Source organism: Diceros bicornis, chromosome 4 (assembly GCF_020826845.1).
Source record: "Diceros bicornis minor isolate mBicDic1 chromosome 4, mDicBic1.mat.cur, whole genome shotgun sequence".
Taxonomy (NCBI): domain Eukaryota; kingdom Metazoa; phylum Chordata; class Mammalia; order Perissodactyla; family Rhinocerotidae; genus Diceros; species Diceros bicornis.
Genome location: NC_080743.1, coordinates 20,732,005 through 20,758,113, shown reverse-complemented (window position 1 = coordinate 20,758,113; position 26,109 = coordinate 20,732,005). Strand labels below are relative to the sequence as shown.

Here is a 26,109-nt window from a genome sequence, read left to right as displayed (position 1 = left end):
CTTGGTATGTTGCCAATAGCGAAGTATTTGTGATTAAGAACTTGAAACTGCATAATAGGATCCCTACTGTTGTAATTAATAAAAATAATAAATATGCTATCAAAGGCATAAATCAAAATTACTATAATATTAGCATCAAGAGTTTGTAGTAGCTTGGAATTACTATCAAAATTTATAATTAGGTATTATACTGAAAATTAGTTCCTTCTCCAACTGAAGTACACATAAAATTATTTATTAATAAATCAAAACAATGTTATGGCAAAATTCTCATGCTAAGCCTACATTTATTAATGCTACTTGAAAATTAAAGTTTCTGAAGTAGTAAATTACTTAGGCAAGAATCATGATTTTACTTAACACAGGATTTTTAAATTGTAGAAAATTTTAAATATTCCTTACCGGAGCAGGATTTTCCCATTTTTTTAAAAAGTCTTCTTTGGCTTTGGCTAGAAACTCTTTCACTGAAAATATATTAAAAAAAACAAATTTTATCTTGTAAGAACATTTATATTACATATAAATATACTTGCTTAAAAAACACAGACATGTCAACTGTGGTTGCCATGAAACGTGTATTCACAACCATAATACACTAGAGAGCTTTTTAGTTTCTCTAAACAAGAAGCAAACATTTTCTCACATTTCTGAGAATCTCTAATACTGTTCTATATGAAGACCACTTTGATAATTTCAAATCTAATAATAAAAACATTGTTCCTGAAAACATACCTGGAAATAATATTAAAAAAATTTTTTTAAATATAAATAAGCCAGCAGTGATATTAACAGAGCCTTTAAACATAAGAACTGAAAACATCTGGAGAATGTGAATCTGTTGATTTGTGGGGTTTCAAAAATAATTGACTTTGATAAAGGGCTGTTTTCAGGTATAAGGATTTATGTTATTAGATTTGTACCCTCTTTACTAAACATAGAGAGGAAAGGGGAAAAAAAAGCAGATTAACACATAAAGGATATCCACGAAGACTTTAAAACAAAACAGAACAAAACATCACAAACAAAAAACCCAAAGAGCTTAAAATCTCATTCTAAATTGGAGCAAAACTAAATGTCTAAATACCTAATTTAAAATGTACACTAAAGTAAAGCAAGTCAAAACCAGATGTTTATATAGTGATCAATAACAGCCACATTATTTTAAAGAGCTGTGTTTTGAAGTTTTAGATTTGTTAAATGATGAATCATTTAAAAGCATTCCTCTTTTTCATTGTCTTTCCACAAAGTTATTAACAATGACTTCTGTTTACAAGACTTCAGGTGTTTAAAAACAAATAATAGGAAAAAAATTCCAGAGACTTTAAATAGCATAAACAAAATGTGTTTTTGTTCCTATAGTTAGGTATGAGAGCAAAACCTGACTAGATTTGAAGTAATTATTTTAGTCTTTCTTTTTGCTCAAAGTTCCCAATATTTCTCTGATATCTGAATCTATAAAGAAGAAAATAGGATTTAAATAATGTTAAAATAGTAAAAGACTAGACAAAGTGAACTTAGAAGGGAACACTGGCATTTATTTCAGAAATATTAAGAGTGATGATGATGATGATGATGAAAAGACAGAATTAAAAGTGGAAGTGAGGGGCTCACAAATTCTTTAATAAGATCATCTAATCATGTAGTAGTATTAAAGTGAGGCATTTTAAGATACACATTATTTTTTTCCTCCTTTATCCCCAGTGAAGTACCTTTGGCAAAACACTGTTACTAACCAAAAAGGCTGTTGGCATTCTAAACGTTTTGAGATTTCAAAGTGGTGATGACAGGCATCAAGAGCAGACATCAGTTTTTCAGTAACACTAGAGTGTGCGTTTCTGAAGACACTATTTTACTACTTTTATATAAACTGTCACTTGTATTTGCTGTAAAATATTCTCAAAATACCCATTTTAGAAAATTTGAAACAATTTTTAAAATTAGAATCTTTCCATTGTATGAAAATCTCATACACCAAAACAATGAATCAAATAATTGCACATAATTATGCAAATATGATCCAGTTCCTCCCAGGTGGATTTGGAGGTGTAAAATTCTTATATTTTCTTCGAGTTGAGGATAGTTCTAGTCATCTTACTTCTACAAGTTAATGTACTAGTTACAACTGAAGAAGAGTGGTTTTATAAGCAAGATTTTTTTTTTTTGCATGGAGCAGACATATCTGTACACGGCATTGACTTAGAAGTGACAGCTATGAAATAAATTAAAAACGTAATTTATTGCTAACTGCAACTGTGGGCTTTAAGAGACAACTTGTGATTTCCAAAATATACCTCTGATTTCTTTTGAAAAATATTTTTAGTTATCTTCTATTTCTAGAATTTGCACATCAAGTTGCAGTATAAACTCCCCAGATGCCTGAATGCATATAGATAATTTGGAGACAATAAAGAGAATCAGGGAAAGAAAAAAACATCCCTAACATCCTGTTTCAGCTTCTCTTGTCACTTCCTGCTAAGTGGATCTGGAGTTAAGAAAAAAGTAACTGGTCAAAGGAAGGACTGGCAGTATCTGCCAAAGATGGTAAATTGAAAGAAAATATCCTTTTTCCCACTTGGTGAATGAGCTGGAGGAAAATTTTCAAATGCTACTTAATTTCACTCACTAATAAGATATTCAGGAAATTCTTTGAAATATTCTCTGTACTCATCAATATTCCGAGTTTACTGTCAAGCAACACTGTAGAAAGTAAAGAACAGTTCTCATAAAGGTCTTATCTGAAAATTATCAGAAATGGGTATGAATCAAAGATATTAAATTTTGTGAATTATTTCAACAAATAAAGAGATTCCCTTTTAGAGTAAGGATAAGCATTACTTATAATGTCATTAAATAGTTCCATGAAGAAAATTCTGTTCCTGAAACACTTTTTTGTCATATAAGTATGTATATATATATATATACACACACCTACACATGAAATCTCTAGTTTATATGTGCACTATTTAGATGCAAAGATGAACATATTTAACTCTTTGTAAAAATATAAGTCAACCAAAATATACATCTTATAAATACATACACCAAAAAAAAAAAATACTTCACAACATGCTAGATTATGAATAATTCTAAAACAACAGATAATCCACAACCACACATATTTGCTTTGAATTTTATTATTTTTAGACAGTAGTGAATTTAACTTTCAAAATGCTTTTCTCTGGTTATTTTAAAATTTTTTATCCACCCACGTAAGGTGTTGGTAGCTAATTAATAAAATAAGTGGTAGGAGACAGAGCCAAATTCAAACACATCAGCATATTCAATCCAGAGTTCCCTATAAAGCATATACTTGAAGTTCTCAATTTTTTGGTTTTCTTGTTGTGTTCTAGTATATAAGCCATATCTATGTTTAACCATTTAAACCATTGTGACATCCTGAAACAGCCACAGGTTTTGGAGCTTAGCACGTCTGAGTTAGAATATCGGTTCTAATACTTCTTAGCTATGTGATCATGGGTACCTAGCTACAAAGCACCAAAGAGTGATTAGCAACTCTCCTTAGGAAAAAATATCTCAATGAAGGATTTTTCTGCAAATATATTTTGTTCTGTACTGGGCAGTAATGGAGCAAACTAGGTACTACAAAAATGAGAAGGACACACCAAAAACTAACTCAATTTCTTCCCAGGTCTATACATTTCAGTTATATTTATTTTCCAAATAAATTTATGTTCTCATCAGTTGGTATCATTTAAAGGGTCTATCACATTGCATTGTAAAGAAATGAGTGTACCAAAGGAATCTATATGTTCACCCAGGATTGGCTTGTAGGAATGTTTATCCACATTTATGAGATGAAGAAAGAAGAAACAAAGTGACAATTTTTATGCATTTCCACAAGTACATTAAAAAAAACTTAATTCTTATCAGTCTCAAAATATTTCTGAATATGTTTATACACAGGACATAGTTTAAAAATTAGATTACAAAGTTCATTTTAAACATTACGAAAATTTATTAAAGATTCAAGTATGGCATATCTTTATTCCATGTTATTCAGATAATTCTACAATGAATAAGAATGTTTCACTAATTACATTTAGTAAATTTATTTATTAGCCATTTTTGGGTTTTGTGTTAGGTAAGCTACATTACTGTTTATTATAAAAAGAGCGTGTTGTTAGTTATAGTATGCCATTATCCATTACTTAAAAGAGGTTATCATTCATGTTTTGTAAGAAGAGGTTAGAAACTATTCCTATACAGATTACAACTACTCCAGATGTTGAGTTCTCCAGTCTCTTTGTAATGAGACAAATGTCACCGCCCTCTTTTACAATAAAAGCACAATTTCACTTAACTTTTACTTAATGAATGTCAGAAAAACAGACAGGAAACAAACAGAAAATAGAAGAAAATAGAATATAAACTTCCTAGGGTAAATACCCAATTAAAATATTTGCTGTTTTTATTCAAAATTTACAACAGTATATTTGCTTTCAAAAACCAACCATTAACCTGGATTATCTAATTTAAGTGGTGTGTGTTAATCTGTCTTCTGCTACCCCGTACAACTCCCCCTACTTCACAGTGCTATATTTGTTGTTTCTAAAATATCACACAAGGAACTGCAATATACATCATTTCTATAGATAAAACCCAACGTAAAACTAAACAAGCCATTTCCTCCATCAACTAAAATATTTTATTAACTCAGCATACTTTATAAAAATATAACTTTATGAGGAGCATAACAACTTGCAAACAACCAAATAAAAAGTTTTAAAGGTAACATTTGTTTTATTAAAAAGTAGTTGGCCTACCAGATACTTCTGAGGAGGAGCAAGCTTGTATCCAAAAAATAAATTAAACAATGATTAAATGACACTCATAAATACAACATATTAGCATGAAATCACGTATACACATTTTCTCAGAATTTTATGTACAGAAATAAAACATTAATGTAGAAACAATTATCTGACCACACATATACAAATAGGACATTTTAAAATTAAATGGTAAAGAAATAAAATCAATAATTATTGTTTAGTGCCAAAATCAACACCATTCTAATTCTCATTAAAACAACAACTAACAAAAACTTTAACTCCGCATAGCAATAGTGCTAATAATACTAAGTAGCATATATTGAAATATATATCCTATAACTGTTCTAATACCATTTCTGGACTTCTGATGTTTATTCAAAACTCTACTGTAGGAAAGATACTCTGAATTATAGCACTTTGCTAACTCCCTTCTGAAAGACATTAGTGTCTTTCAGGCATTTTACTTCTTTGGTGCTAGTTTAACAATCTTTTCAACAACATTTAGTGAGCACTGTTTAGTGGTGCCAGAAACTGAGCCAGACTTTGGGAACACCACAAAGAACAAATACATCTCCACTAATGGGGAGATGAGAAGCTAATGGGGAGATAGATGAACCATCATAATGGAAAGCGACAAGGACTACAACTAAGGAAATTATAAGGTGCTATGTGAGCTTGAAAGAGAAAATTCTTGGGTAGTAAGGTAAGGCTATTTATAATAGAAGACAGAGCATTTGTGCCAAATCTTTAAGAATTAAGACTTCCTCTGGCAGATGAACTTGAGGAAGGAGACATTCTAGGCTGGGATGATCTTGTATAAAAGGCATAGAGGAAGGAGCATGGTTTATCCAGGAAATGGCAACTGACTTGTAATTGCTGCAGCAAAGTGTGTAAGTGTACAGCAGCAGTGGGAGGTGAGGTGTATGGGCAAGAAGGTGTTCAATCATGGACTAATTGTTTGCCATGGTGACACTTTCCCATGTGTGGAAGGCACAGGAGTACACTGAGTTATTCACAATTACTAGACTCTACTTCTTTTGGGAAATAGGAAGCAAGTTCACTTGCTAAGGAGGAGGGGAGCCAGATAGAGTAAGGAGGGATAACGGTAGGGATTAGAGGCCTGAATATTTTAAACTTTGATAGCTATCTATGTAGGGAATAAAATAGGGGCTATTCCTCTAAAGTTTTCTATTATGGAAAGAGCAAGTATTAGGTACTAAACACAATTAGACATTTCTTAACAGTACCTTGTTTTGTAATAATAGTTTAAAATGTTTTTACTGAACAGATTATAATTCATGGGCCCCCTAATCTCTTTGTAATTAAACTTTTTCATCTTCCTCCTTTACCTTAATAAAGAAATTATTGTATTTAAGACTTATTTAGTGTGTATCAGAAAGCACAAAACAAGATGGAAACTAAGGTAAAATATCCATGGAAATGCCAAGTTCTATCAACAAATACAACAGAACGGTACAATCACTTCCAAGACTTCTGGAAAGTATAAATCTAGTAGAGTATAAGAGTCGGTCCTCTGTCACCCCTATGTCAAACACCCACCCCCTTAGAGCTCTATATTTGTTATTTCTAAGAATACTACCCCCTACACATACACACCCTACTACAAATATTTTCAATAAACTAAATATAAAACATTCTACTTGCCATAAAATAACTCATAAAAATCCAACTTATAGCAACAAAGCAACAGAATTATTCTGTAAAAAGTGGTTTCCTACCAGATGCTTCTGATGATTTGCGTGCTTGATCAAAAAGAATAAATTAAACAGATTAAATAACATAACATACCCCCAAGAAGTTACCCATCCATATATGTTCATTAGTATATTTACACATAGAAACAGAAAGACAAATACTTGAACATACATATTCAACAGTGTTTTATATAAGGATTATAACAAATTCTTTGGATACATATATTTCATAATCAACCAAAACCCTACTCTGGAAATGTTAATGAAATATCATATTCTATCCTCTTAATCTGGAGAGTAATTGTGTTCACTTTGCTGAAGAGACACTTTATTTGCTTCACCATATTCAAGCTTTGTTCATTGAAAGCAAATTCACTGTAACCTTAAAAATGATAGTGGGTATGAAAAACAACTTTAATTACTACAAATTGTATTTGTGCAGTACAGTGATGGGACTATGCCTACTTTGATTTTCTAAGGTATCAGTCTTGCACAAAGTCACACATGAATGACTGTTTGGAAATTTAATAGGCAATAAAAGCTACATTTCCTATTGCGATATTTACTTTACTCTTCTTTCCTCTCCTTATGCTTTTTTATTAGTTAATTCTTTATCAAGTCTTGGTTACAAGTGAACAGTATAACTGACTAACTCTTTCACTAAAATGTTAAAAAAATTAAAAATATATTTAAATAATCAAATAATAGAAAGAACACATTAACTTATTTGACTAGTATCTACATGGACAGATGGATACACTAGGAATCTACATAGTGGGATCATTCACAACTAATGACATACACTTGCTTTCTGTCCCAACTAGCTCTCTATCTAGGGATGCTGTGGATTTTCTAGGCCGTACAAGCTGTGTTTGACTGGAGATGTTCCCTAGAGGATTTTGCAATAAACCCTTAAACTAAATTTATAGTCATAAAACTAATGACCCAGGCAATCTTTGAAATGCACTTTACTTCCTTAATTGTTCACTGAGGCTTGTTCTTGGAGGAATATTATATCTACCACGATCACATGCTAAAGATTTTTCATTTGATTCTGAACTCAAATATTCTGTCCTTTTACCAGACCATGTAGAGCTAGGAGTGGATCCCTAGATGACAGGGTATGAACATTTTCAACTTAACTAGATAGTAATAAGTGGCTCAATAAATGGTTGTGCCAATTACACTGCCACCATATCCCTGATGACCCATATCCTTGACAAAATGTGTTACTCTTAGACTTTCTAATTTTTGATAATCTAATGAGTATGAAATCATATTTTCTCGTTAAAGACTAGTAAATATCTCAGAATTTTATAATTTTTTCCCTTAAAAGTCTTAACACTCTTTTACTAGATTTATTCCTAGGTTCTTTAGAGCTTTGGTTGCTATTGTAAAAGGGATAATTTTAAAACTTACCATTTGTTGCTGATGTATAGCACATAGTTGATATTTACATATTGATCTTATCTGGCAATCTCGCCAGACTCTCTTATTAATTCTAAAATAACACTGGTACATTCTCTTGAATTTTCTATGTAGGCAATCACATATCATCTGTAAATAACGACAATTTTGTTCTCTCCATCTTTTTCTTGTCTTACTGTGCAGGTTATGACTAACAGTGCAATATTGTACAGAAACAGACAATGAGCATCCTTTTCCTGTTCCTAACTTCAGAGAAAATGTTTCTAACTAATTTTCTTTTCCCATATTTTATTTGTAAAGCTATCCTAGACTCAATAAGTAAATTTAAGAATATCTCCTCTTTTTCAATTCTTTGGAAGATTTTGTACAAGACTGAAATTTTTATTCTTTGAATATTTCTTAAAACTTGACTGTAAAACTGTCCAGTTCTAATTTTGTTAAGTTTTGAATAAAGATTTTAACTATGATTAAATCTTAAATAGGTATAGTTCTAATCAGTTCTTTTTAAGTCTTTCCATGAACTAACGTACGGCTCTGAGGTGTCTTTATTTTTCTATTTCACTGATTTTTGCTCATGTCTTTATTAGTTTTTCTTCTTTTGATTAACCATGCTGTACTTTCTCTAACTTGTTTACTTGAATGCTCTCATCATGAATGTCTTTCTCCCTGCCTAATATAAGCATTTAAAAATATGTCTCTAAATCCACTTTAGCTGCATCCCACAAGTTTTGATACATATTTCAACTTTTAAATTTGTATTAGGAGTTAATTCTTGACCTGAGAGTTATTTGGACTTTTAAAATCCCCAAATATAACACTTGTGTGTTAATTTATTTAATTAGTCTTTTATTATTGACTAAACTTAATTGCTTTGTGGTCAGAGACCACAGCATATATATCAATTCTTTAAAATATTTTGAATATGTTTAGTTGTAAAATCAATTTTCTAACTGTTCCATATATTTGCGTATTCTTTAATTACTAGCTGAGAATTCTCTCTATATATCTATAAATCTTATATATTTACAACTTCTCCTTCTAAATGGGTCAATTTTGTTTTATATACTTTGAGGCTCTGTTAGAGGTGCACACAACTTTTTTCTCTTATTTTATATTTCTTTTAATGTGGTTATTAATTTTAAATGGTAGCCTGTATGTGACAATTCTACTCGCTGACATTCTTGAGAAGGTCTAATTCTGTTGTATCTGCTGAATATCATTTGTAGTAGATTTGTTTGTGTGTGTGCATGTATCTATTGTGATTTTGGATTGTGAACTCCAAGTTCAGTGAGGCTTTATCTGTAAGAAACCTGCAGGGCTTAACTTTAGGATATGTTTTGTATTAGCTTCTGCCTGGCATCCAGTGGATGTTACTAGCCTGGGACTCTTAGCAATAATGTATTTTATCTTATTGGCCATTCATAGACCACACAATTAATATAGATTAAAACCTGAAATCTACTGGAGGAGAAGCAGTTGATTACAAATTCTCAAGAGAGGCATCCCACACACACATACACACCCCTCCCCCATCCCCAGGAACAGAAGCCAAGAAATACAAGCTTCCTTCTTTTCTCCCTGTGTCAGCACAGAGGTTTTATTTTCTAATCTATGCTTTCACTGAGGTTTCAATCCTTTGAGGATTCAGGCTTTATATAGGAGTCTAAGAAATCTCAAATTGCATGGATCAAAAAACCTTGTCTTCTGTCTCTGTGAGGCCATTTAAACCAAAAGCCCTTTGGTTACTGAGGTATGGATATCTCCTCAGAGTAGTCAACATATGCTCCCCCTTACAACCCTGATTTTCATTTACCACTTCACTTTTTGCACACTGAGGATTTCTATTGTATTCTTGTAAGTTCAGGTATTCATTCAAAGGGATGCTTGTCATATTTTATTTAGCATTTGTAGGTGCTGTTGTATCTTCATTAATTTTTGCTTTAGAAGAATTTTCAAATTATCTAGTCTCCAATTTTTGGATTTTTTTTCTTTGTAAGACAAGCTTTGTGTTAAGTTGTAAGATGCAAAGAGACCTGGATGTTTGTGGAATTCATTTTTTATCCTTGGAATTCAAAACTTCCATCAGGATATATTTAGGTGTTGGTGTTTTTGTTAATCTTTGTCAAAATACAATGAGCTCTTTCAATCTACAGATTCAGGTTTTCTTCAACTAAGCAGTTTTTCTGAATCATATTTTTTACTATTGCTTTTGTTCTATTAGTCATTATCTGTTCTGAGGGAATGCTATTCATTCAATTTGTAGAGTTTCCTACTTTTATCTAACATACTTTTCACCTCATAATTTTTATCCTGTCCATTTCGCCTACATTCTGGTAGGTTTTATCAAGCTAGTTCTTCACATCATTAATTTACTTTTCTGCAGTGATTATTTTGCTCTTTACTGCTTCTAATGCAGCTTTATATTCTGCAAATGCCAGGTTCATTTTCTCATAACCTTCCCTTATCATATCACTGTTGCTTCTTTTCTATTGCTACCTCTCAGCCAGTTCTCTATTCATCCTAGCCTCTTGTTTTATCTTCTTATCTTTTGTTTTATTTCACAGATTCCACGTTCCCTTGAAATTTTTAAGAATTCAACATAGATGCTATCCATAATGGCTTATTTTTAAACCCTCCCGCACTCCCCACACAAATATTTTCTATCAAAAGTTCACTGCCTTCCTCTTGAAGACTGTGATTTTATCTTGTAATGATGCATAATCTCTTTTATAGGTTCCATGTTGTTGTTTTTCTTGTTTATTCATTCATGAACAATGAGAAGCCTTTCAAAACTTTACAAATGACCCCAAATAAGGTGGATTCTCTCACTTCCTATTTGGGTGTGTTAGAATCAACTTCTCAGATCTTTTAGTTGATACATATTTGCATTATCAGTTAAATAATCTAATCACTTTCAGAAATAGGAATAGAGCCAGGACTATGGGGTTTCTTGCTGGTGGTGATGCCCACCACTTCAGGGAAGAGCCCTGTCATATCTGGAAGAAGAAAAGCCACTTTTTCAACTTGGAATAGCCTAACAAATTCTTGGTTGTCCCACTAGAACTGTTTTAGAATGCAAGTAATCGGCAGTGTTGGATGTTCCACTCATCTCCTACACAGTCCTTCTTATAAGCCTCATCCTTCCAAGTTAATGAGGGTGAAACTATTATTTCTTTTCCATGAAGGCAAGCTACTCAAAGTAAAACTGTTAGTTAAACTTTGGAGTCTGATATTCAATCTGACACTGTACATTTCTGGGCAAATACCCTTCCTTAATTCCAGGACTGATACACTGTTTTTCCAGTTTTGTGTTCTTATATTTTCAATCTAGAAAATACAGATCTAGAAAGGGAAATTAATTAAATGCTTGTGCTCAAGACTGTAACTTTCCTGTAACTCATAACAGTTTAATGCCTTCTTTGAAGGCATTAAAGTTTTCTTTGAAGACTCTCCCTCAACCACAGCTCGGCCAATCAGTGTTTTCATCTGGGATTTTGATATAATGATGCTAGTTATGTTCTGATAAGCAAATGAACCAAAAAAATCAAAACACATGACTGATATTTTTCACTGATAATGTAAGAAAAGCATTCAAATATGTAAAAAATGGATAATTTTTAGTCATTCATTTATTCTACAAGAATTTAAGAGTTCACTACTATGTTTGGGGCACTGGGGTAACTACTGGAAACACACAAATGAACACGGCACTATGCTTGACTTACGGAGTTCAAAGGCTGGAGACTGGCAACTGACATGTCAATATATACTTTCAATATAATATAAATAATTGTTATAGTTTACAAGTTTGCTTTGGGAGTGTGGGGATGGGGGGAATCATCTAATGCTATAGGGTCAATGATGGAGGCACTGAAAAGCATAGCTGGTTTTCAGAATTTTTATAATAAAAGATATAAATATGACAAGGTAGCAAGGAATAATATGTAGTATAGTATGGTTAGATAAGAATTTTATGAGAGATGCAAATAAAAGCCAGAAAGGTAGGTCATTAATCTTGTATGCCTACTAAGGAGTTTAACCTTTACCTTAGAGACAATAAGGAGTATCTAAAAGTTTTCATGTTGGGTTAAGAAATGGGCATATTTGCATTTTTAAAATGGTAGCATGGAAAATGGTCTGGAGGAATATAAAACTGGAAGCTGAGAGACCAGTGAAGCAGTTATTGCAATAGGGTTGAGAAGATATAGAATGCTTGATCTAAAAGCATTCCCAGTGTCAGTGAGACTGGAGAAAACAGTGATTTCTGAGACATTTCTGATGTAGAATCAACAGAAATTAATGACTGTGTGCATGTCTTGGGGGTAAAAAAACAAGTTAGGAATGACTACAAGGTTTCTGTTTTAAGTTCCTGTATGGGCAGTGGGATCATTAACAGAAATGAGAATCATTGAAAAAGGAGCAGATTTGGAATGGAGAGAGAAAATTCACTTTTGAACAGAACGTTCAGGTAACAACTGAAGATGTGGGCACGGATGAAATCATTCAGAGAGAATGTAGCATTAAAGAGGGCCAAAGACAGATTCCCAGACAAAATTCACATTTAATAGGTATGAAGGAGAAAAGGAGTAGCTTTTTAACTAGAAAAGTACCACATACACATAAATACCACATGTATAGCTACAGAGCTAGAAAAAAAGGTCTAGGATTTGCTTACTTTTACAAATAAAACCACAGTTCATTTGTAATTTTCCACATTTTGAAATGGCTAAGGCATTTAAACACTTATGATATGAGTAAAATTAGTTGAAATTGGACAATCTTGAAAAAGTCAGAATGTCTAGTTGGGATTACTAAGATTCCGGTGGTATAAAAGGCTAAAAGGGCAGGCTAATACGATCAAATATATCAAATACTATCTGAATAATCCACAGATTTCTTGAAAGAAAAATAAAGCAATAGGGAAGCAGTAACAATTTTCTTCAGCTAAAACCAACACATCCAATTGTAAAACCTCTAGAACACCACAGTGGTTACCTAAAGATTCTGTTATATACCAAACTTCCAAAGAGAAAACACACTTTGGCTGGATTCAAAGAAATCTAATATTTTAAGTATAATAATCGGGTATATTCAGTTTTGATATCCATAGACACCCTAAGGAATGTTAACATGTTGGTTTTGTAATATTAGCCCAAATTTAAAACACTAGATCAGAAAGATGTATCTACTAACAGGAAAATAACAATAACGATTCTTAATATCTTGCACGTAAAAATGTTCTTTTAATGTCTAATATCATCCTACAAACAAATATCTAACAGTGTTGAGGTTTACGTTATATGGCAAGATAAAAAACATTTATTGGCAATAATGAGGTGATATCCAGTTATAGAATAAAGGTTCATCTATTTTGAATTCTATAATTATACAGCAAAAATCCAACGCTCAGGTTCTGAATTCCAATTCCAAATCTTTTAAGTGCAAATTATAGGCTTTTACGTTGTAAGAAAAACCATATAACACTTCTCCTAAAAATGTATCTGATTCAAAGGTTAGCTTATAAACATCCTCATTTCAGTTGAGTAAAAAGATGCTAATGGATTATGCTCTAAGCAAATATTTCTCACTCCAACAACAGGATATCTATTTTTAGCTGCAGGTTTGGCTTAAAGTGAACAGCTTTTACTCTGTGATAAACTGCAGTATATACTGTAGTATATTTTCTCAAAAAACATTTTTGGAAATGTTTATAAAAACTAAATCATATTATAAAAACAAAAGGAAACTAATTATCACAAAAGTACTTACTCCAACAAATTATTTCCCCCCAAATAATTCTTTCTGGAAAATTTTAACAAAGCCTCCAAAACCAAAATGCATATATTTATTTCATTATTAAATCCTTATTTCTCAATGAATTATAGTTTAAAAAACCAGTAAATCAACAAAATTTTGGCAGCATCTTATTCAAGATTAGTATTTTTTAATACAATTAAAGAGAAGCTAACAAAAATTAATAGTAAAATGACAAAGCCAATAAAAGGAAAGTTTAATTATTTTCAGGATCAGATACTAAAAAAACCTCCTCTCTTATCATGGTGGGTCTTTTACACACTAATTTATAACACAATTAATAACAACAGTATCTAATGAATACAATAAATCAAACCATAAAGAAAATTAGAAGCTGATTATCGGTATTGACTATTAATAGTGGTATTAATTACTCACAGTTCTTAATGGATTTTAAAAGCAAATTACTATGATGCCTAAATGCAAAAGCATCAACAGAAAATGTAATTCACTGCAGCTTTGGCTTTACAACTGCCCCTTTAAAAATATTTTTTCTTCTTATAGTTAAATATTTTTAAAAAATATATAGCTGCAGAGTCTCAGAGAGCATACTTACCACTCATGATGAAAAGCAACCTTTCCAAAACATATTGCTCAAAACAACAATCCAACAGCAAAGGGAGTTATGCTAATCTCTAGAGGTAGAAGAACCGATGGTGTAAACACATACACTGGAACATGCAGCGCACAGAAAATGAGAAGAGCTTTCTTTTGTTTTAAAAAGAAAAGCCCCTAGAAGCAAAGCATAACTGCCCAGCATAAGATATCACTAGTAAACATGAGATTAATGCCAAAGATGTGTATAACTAGATTTAATTTCTTTCAATCTAGTTATCCTAGCTTCCTTCAAATACCACTAGAACAACTCAAAATGGCAGGGATAAAATGTTCGAACCAGGATGTATAAGATGTTCTCAATTATATCAGCATGAGTTGTTACCACGGCAACATTAGACCAGAATTATCGGTTCACTTGTAACCAAGGAGTAGCTTTTCTAAAGGTTTAATCAACCAAGACAAATAAAATACCTTTTTATTTTAGAGCCACATGATTTTAAAATTACCACGTTTCTTAAATTTAAGCACACATTTATCCTTTTAACATCTTTCAAAGATATAAAAAAATTCCTGTTTTCTTCAAATACTCACACAATCCCATGTTGAACCTGGCAAGGAACAAACAGCAGAATGATTGCACCTAAACGTCTTTCAATTACACCAGCTCTTACTGCTAGCTGCGGACCTCACTGATATTAAAATGCTGTGTGCTGTTGCTAGTGACTATTGGCGATGAATCTTATTGCCCAGATCGCTGATAGCTTTCATTTTTCATGAGCCAGAAAGCTATACTGCAGCACAAATGTTAACCATTTAAACATTCTGTATTATGGAAGAGATAAAATACAATACTATATATATCTTTATTTATAAAAGAGAATCACAGAATAACTTATTTATAAAATTCCATTAAATTCAGCATTACAAACAGTATCAGATGCCACTTACGTGGTTTTCAAAAGAGAGGACTACACAAAAAAGTTACTGGCAATCATTGTTGAAGTGTAAAATTCCTTACATCAAACAGGATTAAATGACAGACTGTATAGCAAGGTAGGCAGACTGGATGGCACGGTGAACAGACTGCTTTGATTTCCAGAGACCCCAAATTTGTACCAAAATGATACAAACGAGCTATAGAATAGTGCCTTGTTAAGTGGAACTTCAGCAAGTGAACTTGCCCTTTTAGAAGTTGCCAGGTGAGATATGATTTCCAGTGATGGGGGAATGAGTAAGTCAGCAAATCTTCTTCTAAAGAAACAACTATGAAGCTGGACAAAATTGTCAAAAACAATGACTTCATGGCTCTGGAAATCTAGCAATCACCAATAACAAATTGAGAAGCATTTATTCATGAAAAAATGTGGAACTTTGCATAAGAAGAGTGGGAGTCTTTGGTGTTCTTGCTTGGTGCTGTTCCTATTCCCTCACAGCTCAGTTAGCGCAGTACTTCTATCAGGGCGGGGCTGGCCATGACAACTAGCAGCTTTGCTGCCAGAGAGGGCTGACTTGATTGGGAGAGGAGGCCCACACAATTGATGCTGTCAACCAAAAAAGCAAACTGTAGGAAATGAACAGGGAAAGTGTCCAGCTTTGCTCATCGAAAGTTGTGGCCTTGGCAGGGGTGAGCAGCAGACTGGTGGTCTAGCAAGAAATTTAACATAGGAAATGGAAATGAGAGAGGCAGAGAGGGCCTAGATAAGCTCTTCGCATATTCCTGGCTGACTAGAAAGCCATTCCCACAGGGGAGACCCAAGAAGACCCAGTGGAAATTTAAACCTGATAGAAACCTGAAAACTGCCTGAACATTGAATGTGGTCCCCAACCCACAAACAGCTCCATCAGCCCAAACTGGCTGAAAGTGTTTGAGCACAAACTCTGATCAATCATGAATAATAACTAAGCTATGCAGACACAGGGTAATTCCTAGCAGAGAAATCAGCAGCCAGACACCATGAGGGATACAGTCCATAGACTAAGGCAAAGGAAGTTATTAAAACAAAACAAAACATAAAGAAAAACAATTTTCAGGGAGGAAAAAAAATTAGAATCCATAGCTGCTACAAAAACATTTTAAAAAGTCCATTTCTTAACAAAAACATTATGTAATCCATAATGAAGAAAAAAGGCAGTCAACAGAAAATGTCTCTGAATGGGCCCAGATATAGGATTTAGCAGACTAAAGACTTCAAAACAGCTATTCCAAGTATATCAAAATAGTAAAAGGAAATTGTGTTTAAAGAATTGAAGGAAAATATAATGGCAATGATACAACAAAGAATTTTCAATATAGAAAGAGAAACTATTTAAAACAGAAAAATTATAGACTTGGCAAGTATGATAACCAAAACTTAAAAACTCACTACATAGGCCCAAGAGCAGATTTGAGGAGGGCAAAAGATTGAATCAGTGAACGTGACGACAGATCAATAGAAATCATCCAATCTGAAGACTACAGAGAACAAAAGATAGGAGAAAAATGAACAGAGCCTTAGAAACCTGTGGGATATCAAGGGTACCAACAAACATGTAATGGGAATCCTAAAAGTAGATGAGAGAGACAAAAGGCAAAGAAAAAATATTTGAAGAAATAATGGTTGAAAATGTCCCAATTTGATGGAAAACATTAACCTGCAGATCCAAGAAGTTCAAGTAATGCCACGTAGAATAAATCCAACGAGATCCATACCTAGACATATCATACTCAAGTTGTTGAAAGACAAAGACAAAATTGTGAAAGCAGCAAGAGAAAAATGACTAATCATGTACAGGGAAAAAGCATACAATTAATGATGACTTCTTACCAAAAATAAGAGAGGCCAGAAGGCAGTGGAATGATATATTCAAAGTGCTAAAGGATAAAGAAACGAACCTCTTCACAACAATTCTCTTTCTTGGAACACTATTCTCCAAAAACAAAGGTGAAATAAAGACATTCCCAAATAAACAACAACTGAGGATACTTCTTGCAAGCAGAAATACTTAAGGACATCCTTCAAGCTGCAAGGAAATGACACTAGACAACACTGAAACTAACAAGAAGAAATGAAGAATACTATAAATGGTAAATATATAAGTAAAAGACTATATAAATACAAATTTTTCTGCTTTTGTCTCTTAATTTCTTTAAAGGACTTAAAATTGTATGAAGCAATAATTATAACACTGCATTGCTGTGTTTATAAAAATATATATGTAACATATGGGAAAATAACACAAAGTTGGAGAAGAAATGGAGCTATATTGGATCAAAGTAGCTATATTTTACTAGAATTAAGTCAGTACCATCCTGAAGTAGATTGTGATTAGATAAAATACATATTATAACCCCTAAATCACTATTAAGAAAATATCTTTTAAAAATTAGGCTACAAAATCAAAGAGGAATTAAAATTGCACTCTATAAATATTTGTTTTACACAAAAGAAGGAAGAAAGGAATAACAATAACAACAAAAACTATAAGACATATAGAAAACAAACAGCACAATGGAAGATCACACAGTAAACCCAATCATATCAATAATTACATTAAATGTGAATGGAATAAACCCAGAGCAAAATGCAGAAATTACCAGACTGGATAAAAAAGCAAGGTCCAACTACATGCTGTCTACAAGAGCCAAACATTAGACTTAGAGAAATAAATAGGTTGAAAGTAAAAGGAGAGAAAAGGACATATCACACAAACAGTTAACTATGACAGCTGGAGAATCTGTATCAGTGTCAGACAAAATTGACTTTAAGACAATAAATATTACTAGAGACATAAAAACATTTCATAATGATAAAAGGTTCAATTCATCTGGAAGATTTAACAGTTAGAAACGTATATGCACTGAACAAAAGAGCACAAAAACACTAAAACAAAAATGATAGAATTGAAAGAACTAGATAATTCAACAATTATAGTTGGAGATTTCAATATTCCTCTCTCAATAATTCAAGGAAAAACTAGACAGAAAATCAGCAAGGATACAGAAAACTTAAATAATACCATCAAAACTTGACATTTATAAAATTCAGCACCTAACATCAAAAGAATGCACATTCTTTTCAAGCACATGTGGAAATTCTCCATATTAATCATATATGTTAAGCAATATAACAAATATCAATTAATTTGAAAAGATTGAAAAATCATTCAAAATATGTTCTCTGATCACAGCAGAAATAAATTAGGAATCAACAACAGAGAGAAATTTGGGAAATCCTAAAATATTTGGATTTAAATCACAAAGAAATCTCATGGTAAATTACAAAATATTTTGAACTAAAAGGAAACAAACCTACCAGAAATCAACATTTATGAGATATAGATAAAGCAGCGCTTAGAGAGAAACTCATCACTTTAAACATCTATATTAGAAAAGAAGAAAGGTCTCAAATCAATAATTTAAGCTTCCACCTTAAGAAACTCAAGAAAGAAGAGAAAATTAAACCAAAACCAAAAAAAGAAGATCAGAGAAGAATTCAATGAAATAGAAAATAGAAAAACAATAAAGAAAATGAATGAAAACAAAAATCTTACTGATAAATCTTTAGCTAGACTGCCCCAAAATTAAAACTAAACAAAACAGAGAAGATACTAATTAAAATCAGGAAGAAAAAGATATCACCAATGATGCTAGAGAAAATAAAAGGATTATAAGAGAATACTATAAACAACTTTATGCCAATTATATTTAAGATAACTTAGACGAAATGGACAAATTCATAGAAGACATAAATTACCAAAACTAACTCAAGAAGAAATAGAAAATCTGAAAAGACCTATAAGCAAAGAAAAATATTGAATTAGTAGTTAAAATTTTTCCCACAAAAACTCAGGTCCAGATGGCTTCACTGGGGAATTCTATGAAACATTCAAAGATATAATACCAATCCTACACAAACTTTTTCAGACTATAGAAGAATGATGTAATATTTCCCAACTTATTCTATGAGGCCTGATACCAAAGCTAGACAAAGATCAAAAATTACAGACCAATATCCATCACAATGCAAAAATCTTTATCAAAATATTAGCAAATCTAAACCAGCAGTAAATAAAAAAGATTATATACCATGACCATGTAGGATTTATCCCAGGAAGGCAAGGTTGGTTCAACATTGAAAATCAATTAATAAAATATACCATATTAATAAAAGATAAAACTACATAATCATCTCAATATATATAGAAGAAGCATTACACAAAATCCAACACCTTCAACAAACTAGGACTGGAAGGAAACTTCCTCAAGTTGATAAAGGGCATGTGTTGTGAGTTGTGGGTGGTACCCTATAGCTTACATCACATATAATGGTAAAAGACAGAATGCTTTCCCCCTAAGACTGGGAATAAGGCAAGGATGTCTGCACTCACCACTTCTATGCAATTTTGTACTGGGGTTTCTACCCAGTGCAATGAGGCAAGAAAAAGCATACACATTGATAAGAAAGACAGAAAACTGTCTTTATTTGCAGACAAACATGATTCTATATATAGAAAATTCCAAGGAATCTACCAAGAAAGTACTAGAACTAATAAATAAGTTTATCAACATCCTAGGATATGAGATCAATATACAAAAGTCAATAACATTTTAATACACTAGGAACAAACAATCCAAAAATGAAATTAAGAAATAGCTTCATTCCAAATAGTATTAACAGAAATAAAATGCTTAGGAATCAATTTAACAGGACTTGCTCACTAAAAAATAGAAAACACTGCACAGAAATTAAAGAACATCTAAATGAATGCAGAGATATTTCAGGTTCATGGATTGCAAGACTCAATATTGTTAAGACGGCAATTCTCCAAAAAACTAATCTACAGATTCAATATCATCTCTACGAAAATCTCAGCTCTCCAAAAAACTAATCTACAGATTCAATATAATCTCTATGAAAATTCCAGCAGGGTTTTCTTTAGAATCTGACAAGCTGATGCTAAAATTTATATAGAAATTCAAAGGACCCAGAACAGCCAAAAAAATTTTGGAAAAGAACAAAGTTAGAGGATTTACACTACTTGATTTCAAAACTTATTTTAAAGTTACAGTAACCAAGACAGTGTGGTATTGGCATAAGGATATACATATAGATTATTGGGCCAAAACTGAGAATTTGGAAGTGAACCCTTACATTTATGGTCAATTGATTTTTGATAAAGGTTCCAAGATAATTCAATGGAGAAAGAAAAGTCTTTTCAACAAATGGTGCAGTAAAAATTGGATATCCATATGAAGGAAAAAATAACTTCACTCCATACCTCACACCATACACAAAACAACGCAAAAAACATATTTCTAGATAAAATATAGAATAAAGACCTTCATTAGCTTGCGTTAGACAAAGATTTCTTAAGATTTGGCACCAAAGTACAATCCATAAAGGAAAAAAATGATAAATTGAACTTCATTAAAATTACAAACTTTTGCTTTTCAAAGACATCATTTAAGAAAATAAGACAAGCCACAGACTGGGAAAAAATTTGCAAATTACATATTTGGTAAAGAACTTGTGTTCAGAATATATGAAGAATTTTTAAGACTTGATAATAAGAAGACCAAAAACACCTCAATTTTGAAAGTGGACAAAAGATTTGAAAATACATTCCACTCAAGAAAAAATATGATCGACTTATAAAAACATGAAAATATGCTCAACATCATCAATCATTGGGGAAATACAAACTGAAACCACAATGAAATACCAATTCACACATACCAGAATGGCTATAATCAAAAAGACTGATGATACCAACTATTAACAAGGATGTAAAGAAACTGTAACCCTCGTATATTGTTGGTGGGAATGTAAATGCCAGAGCCACTTAAGAAAACAATTTGGAAGTTTCTTAAAAAGATAAACATAAACTTACCATACGACCCAGCAATTCTACTCTTAGATATCTACTCAAGTTAAACAAAAGCATATGTCCACTCAGTCTTGTATGCAAATGTTTATGGCAAGATTATCAAAATAACCAAAAACTGGAAACAATTCCAATGTTCACAAATTGCTGAATGGATAAACAGAATGTGTTATATCCATAGAACATAGTATAATTCAGAAATAAAAAAGACCCAACTATTGATATGTTCTGTAACATAGATGAACCTCAAAAATGTTATTCTAAGTGCAAGAAGCCAGAAACAATAGATTACGTATTGTATAATTCCATTTCTATAAAATGTCCAGACAAGGAAATCTGTAGAGATAGAAAACAGATCAGTGTTTGTCTAAGGTTGAAGTGAAAGTGGGGATTGATTGCAAAAGGGTACAGAAGAACTTTTTGGGGTGATGGAAATATTCTAAAACTCAACTGTGGTGATGGCTGCACAACTCTATAAATTTATTAATAAACACTGAACTGTACACTTATGAGTGAGTTTTATGGTATGTAAATTATACTTTGATTTTTAAAAAAGTTGTCAAGTGCTTCTCTACCTAAGTAGAGACAGTCTGCTTGAAGCAGATCTTCTTTGCTTTGGGAGAATCACCTCAGTGGACAACATAATTACGTAAATGTAAGGCTGGTAGGCATCCATTACATTGGGGAAATGATGTTAACAAAAGCCTTTGGAGATTGGTAAAGGCTGTTCCTTCTCAATACCCTATGGTAAACAGAGCTAATTAAAAGCAAGGAGGTATGTAGATCTGCATTAAAAATAAAACAGGAATTCTGAAAGGGAGGGATCAAAACCTAGAACCCATTCTTGCTTGCTAAGGTTCAGAATCACCAGAATTTCTTTCACGAATTTTAGTGATAGTATCTGTGGTCCAAGAGTAGAAAGGCACACTAAAGAAGCTTTACCAAAGAAGAAAGGAGAATCTGGATTGGTGACCTAGGCTCAACATTAGAGGCCAGGAAGGTAAAACAATAAAAGTAGTGAAAGTTACAGCAAATCAGACAGTATAAATCCTGAGTAAAGAGGATAGTTATTCAGCGCTGCCCATTTGTTCTCATACCGGAATGAGAGGCCACTGAAATGAGTTTTTCTAACAGTTCAAGAATATAAAAGTCCAGATATTAATATGAAATTTCCTGGTTTAAAATCATTATATTTTATATTTATATATAAAATAATGGTATTAAATTTAATTATTTTAAAAATACAATGAGAATTAAACAAAACATATCTGTGAGCTACACTGGGTCACAGACAACCAGTTTCCTATGCCTGGACAAGATGTTCAAGAAAGGAAGGCTGCTTTCGGTACAACGTGGGGATGGGCTGAAAGCACCTTCTCACGCATTCAACCCGGCGTGGAAGCCAGGATTACTACGCATGAGTATACATTAAAGAAACTAAATCCTGTGATATAACACTTGAATGTGCATAACACTGGAAAGGGTGGATCATCCTCCCATTAAGAACTTCTAAAGTCTCCACAGGGATCAGTGGCATCACGTCAAGAACAAGGATACATCAAATTGTTTGGGACCAGTTTTAAACCATGAAACTGTAGCAATGGCAAAATCAACAGCAGCTGAAAATAAGATCGATTGCTTATATATTAATCAAAATACCCATCTCTTTCTTCACCCAACCTTTGGCAAGAAGGTTAGCCTCTCTGGAATGAGTCAACTTCCAGAAGTTTAGCAATACTTGAAGGTGGCTGGAAGAAGACTCCAAGAAAAGAGCTACTTAGAAGTCCTGCTAATTTGAATAGATGGGTGCAATGTGCTTAGAACAATGCATAGTAAATAAATCTTTTATGTGATAATGTATTTGACAGTTTTCCACCCAGGGAATGTGGGAGTGAAGTGGTAGGAGTCACTGTTATATTGCACAATCAGAATTATGGGATGTACTTTATAATACAACCGAATCTCCAACTCAACTAGATTATATTATGTTGATTACCAAGGAACATCTAAGGATAATGCTTTATTCAGCAACTAAAAAATGTCTCTCAGACCATTTGCTACTACTAATTGACCAATTTTGAAGGGTGGGAAAATTCTGATAAATACTAATAATAAAGGAGAAAATAAAGCATGCTTGCCGTACCAAAAAATTATACTAGGAAATTTAAACATGTCTTCACTTAATAGTGAAACAAATTTAACTCCAAAAGGATATATTTATATGTATATGTGGGATGCAATTAATTTAATACAAAAGCCCTATAATGGTCACAACAGTTCTTTAAATCTGTCCTATAAAATATAAAAATAATATTAGGCACAAAGATTTAGCTACAAGGATGTTTTTATATAATACCAAAAAGTTAAAAACAATCTAGATGGCCAGTGGGTTAAATAAACAGTGGGGTATCCTTATAACTGAATACAAAACAGCCATCTTAAAAGTTATTGTAGAACTCTTTATGATAAGGAAAAATGTTATGAAACACTGTGTACTGGAAGATCTAAATTTAGGGGCTGGTGGAAATTTGTGTACCTATGCACAAAATAGACTATATATACAAAAATGTTAATAGTAGTTATCTTTTAGTAGGATTGTGTGTGATTTTTACTTTTTTCTTTGTTCTTTTCTATGGATTGCAAATTTTCTTCAATGAAGATAAATTATTTCCTAAACAGATTAAAATGTTATTAGGGAAAAAGTGCTTCTCAAACATTAATGTGCATATGAATCAGCTGGGTAATCTTGTTAAACTACAGATTCTGACTCAGCAGGTCTAGATGGGGTCTGAGATTCTTCCTTTTTAACAAGCTCCCAGGTGATGCTAATGCTGCTGGACTGGGACCACACTTTAAGTAGCAAGATACTACCTGGAGTATATACTTTATCTTCCTTCTTCTCTAACCACGTAGCATGACTATTCTTGCAAAACACAAACAAGTACAAGATCCTCATTATGTTATTACACTTGATATAGTACTTGGCATTGCTAAATAGCCCATGGAAACATTTTCTAACTTCAAATAATTTAATATCCCCAATACTTAGTGTTACTATAAAGTTTGCTGATTACTCAAATTCTTATAAATAATCATGATAAAAATACACAGGTAACCTTGAAAAGTTTAATGCCTCTGAAATGAGGTATTTAGCAGGGTCAGGTCAGCATTTTACTGCTTTTGGTTAACGGCCATAAACCTTTTAAATAAATTGCAAAGATCACAACAGAACAAAAACGTGCTGGGTATTTATCCAAAGAACTTGAAAACAACAATGCGTAAAGATACATGCACCCCTGTGCTCATTGCATCGTTATTCACAATAGCCAAGACTTAGAAGCAACCTAAGTGCCCATCAAGGGATGAATGGATAAAGAAGATGTGGTATATATACACAATGGAATACTACTCAGCCATAAGAAACGATGAAATCCAGCCATTTGTGACAACATGGATGGACAGTGAGGGTATTATGCAAATTGAAATAAGTCAGAGGGAGAAGGTCAAATACCGTATGATTTCCTTCATTAAGTAGTAGATAATAACAACAATAAACAAAGACATAGAGACAGAGATTGGATTGGTGGTTACCAGAGGGGAAGCGGGGAGGGAGGAGGGCGAAAGGGATAATTCGGCATATGTGTGTGGTGATGGGTTGTAATTAGTATTTGGGTGGTGAACATGATGTAATCTATGCAGAAATAGAAGTATAATGTACACCTGAAATTTATACAACGTTATAAACCAATGTTACTGCAATAAACAAAAATTTAAAAATAAAATAAAATAAAAGATGATTTTAGGTCAAAAAAAAAGTTAGTGTAAGACTGTAGTGATATTTAATGTTAATTTAACAAACAACTCAACATTTAAACATTTATTGAGAACTATGCTGGCAATACCAAAATAAATTGACAGATTCTACGCCTTCTAGGAGTTCAAAGTCAAATAGGGGAGATAGGGAACTTAAGGACTAATGTAATGTAATTTAATACTATAAAATAAGCCATAATAGAAGTGTGTATATGGTTATATAAGAACATAGGAAGAGATCATGACTTCTCGTAAGGATGAAGAACAGAGGAATACAATGTTTTGGTGATTTTCTCACAAAGATAATATTTGAGCAGAGTCTTAAAGTATGAGCAAATCTCACCCTTGGTAGAAGTAGGGAAAGGGAATTCCAGGCAGAAGGAACATCTTAAATAAGCACTGTTATTATAAAGGGAATCCATTGTCTGCCTATTCGTTGCCATGTTCACTTAGTGACCAAAAGTGTTAGTTCCAATCAAGCGCCCAGCTCAAAGAGAAAATGTACAGTAGCTCTCTATATATTTCCCTGTAATAGAATAAGCAAGTTAACTTCTCCTGTATTACGTTAAAATTAAAATTCTTTGGGTTCTTTTATCAAAGGTTGCATTATATATTATTTTCCACTTTAAAAAAAAACTGCACTGGCTCCCCACTGTCTATTAGAATACAGTCCAAACTTCTAAATATCTAATAGAAAGCTTTCAAAGATCAGATCCACAGACTACCCTTCCAGACAATATCTTACTATATCTTTTAAGTAAATCCTAAATTTTCTTATTTTCACATATTTTAGTATGTTATTTTCTTATAATAAAGTAACCTTTTCCACTTTCTCTGAGTTTCAAAATTCAAAATTCTTGAAGACCCCATCTTCTCTTTAGTGTTGATTTCTTCTTGTACTGCTCCCACAGCAAGGTACTTTTATACATTTTTAAGCAACCATTTCACTATGCCTTGAATATTACATGTGTGTTTGCTCTTCCTACTCTTGTTCTTGAGGGTAAGAACTAGATCTTATTTTTCCCAGAGCCTTGTTTACAGACTATGATATAATAAATCCTCAAAAAAGTTTGTCAAATGAATAAAAACTGATTACTACCAAGAAGTTTATGGAACAGTCGCAG

At 32.4% G+C, this 26,109-nt stretch overlaps 1 protein-coding gene across 2 annotated transcripts in view; it reads right to left on the bottom strand.

Annotated features, from left to right (window-relative positions):
* The window catches only part of PRKACB (protein kinase cAMP-activated catalytic subunit beta), a 124,570-nt gene that overhangs the window by 40,554 nt on the left and 57,907 nt on the right, over positions 1-26,109 (bottom strand). For both annotated transcript variants that reach the window (XM_058538390.1, XM_058538389.1), the window contains exon 2: positions 403-464. In XM_058538390.1, the coding sequence (XP_058394373.1) occupies positions 403-464 (62 nt within the window). The remainder of the gene's footprint in view (positions 1-402; positions 465-26,109) is intronic.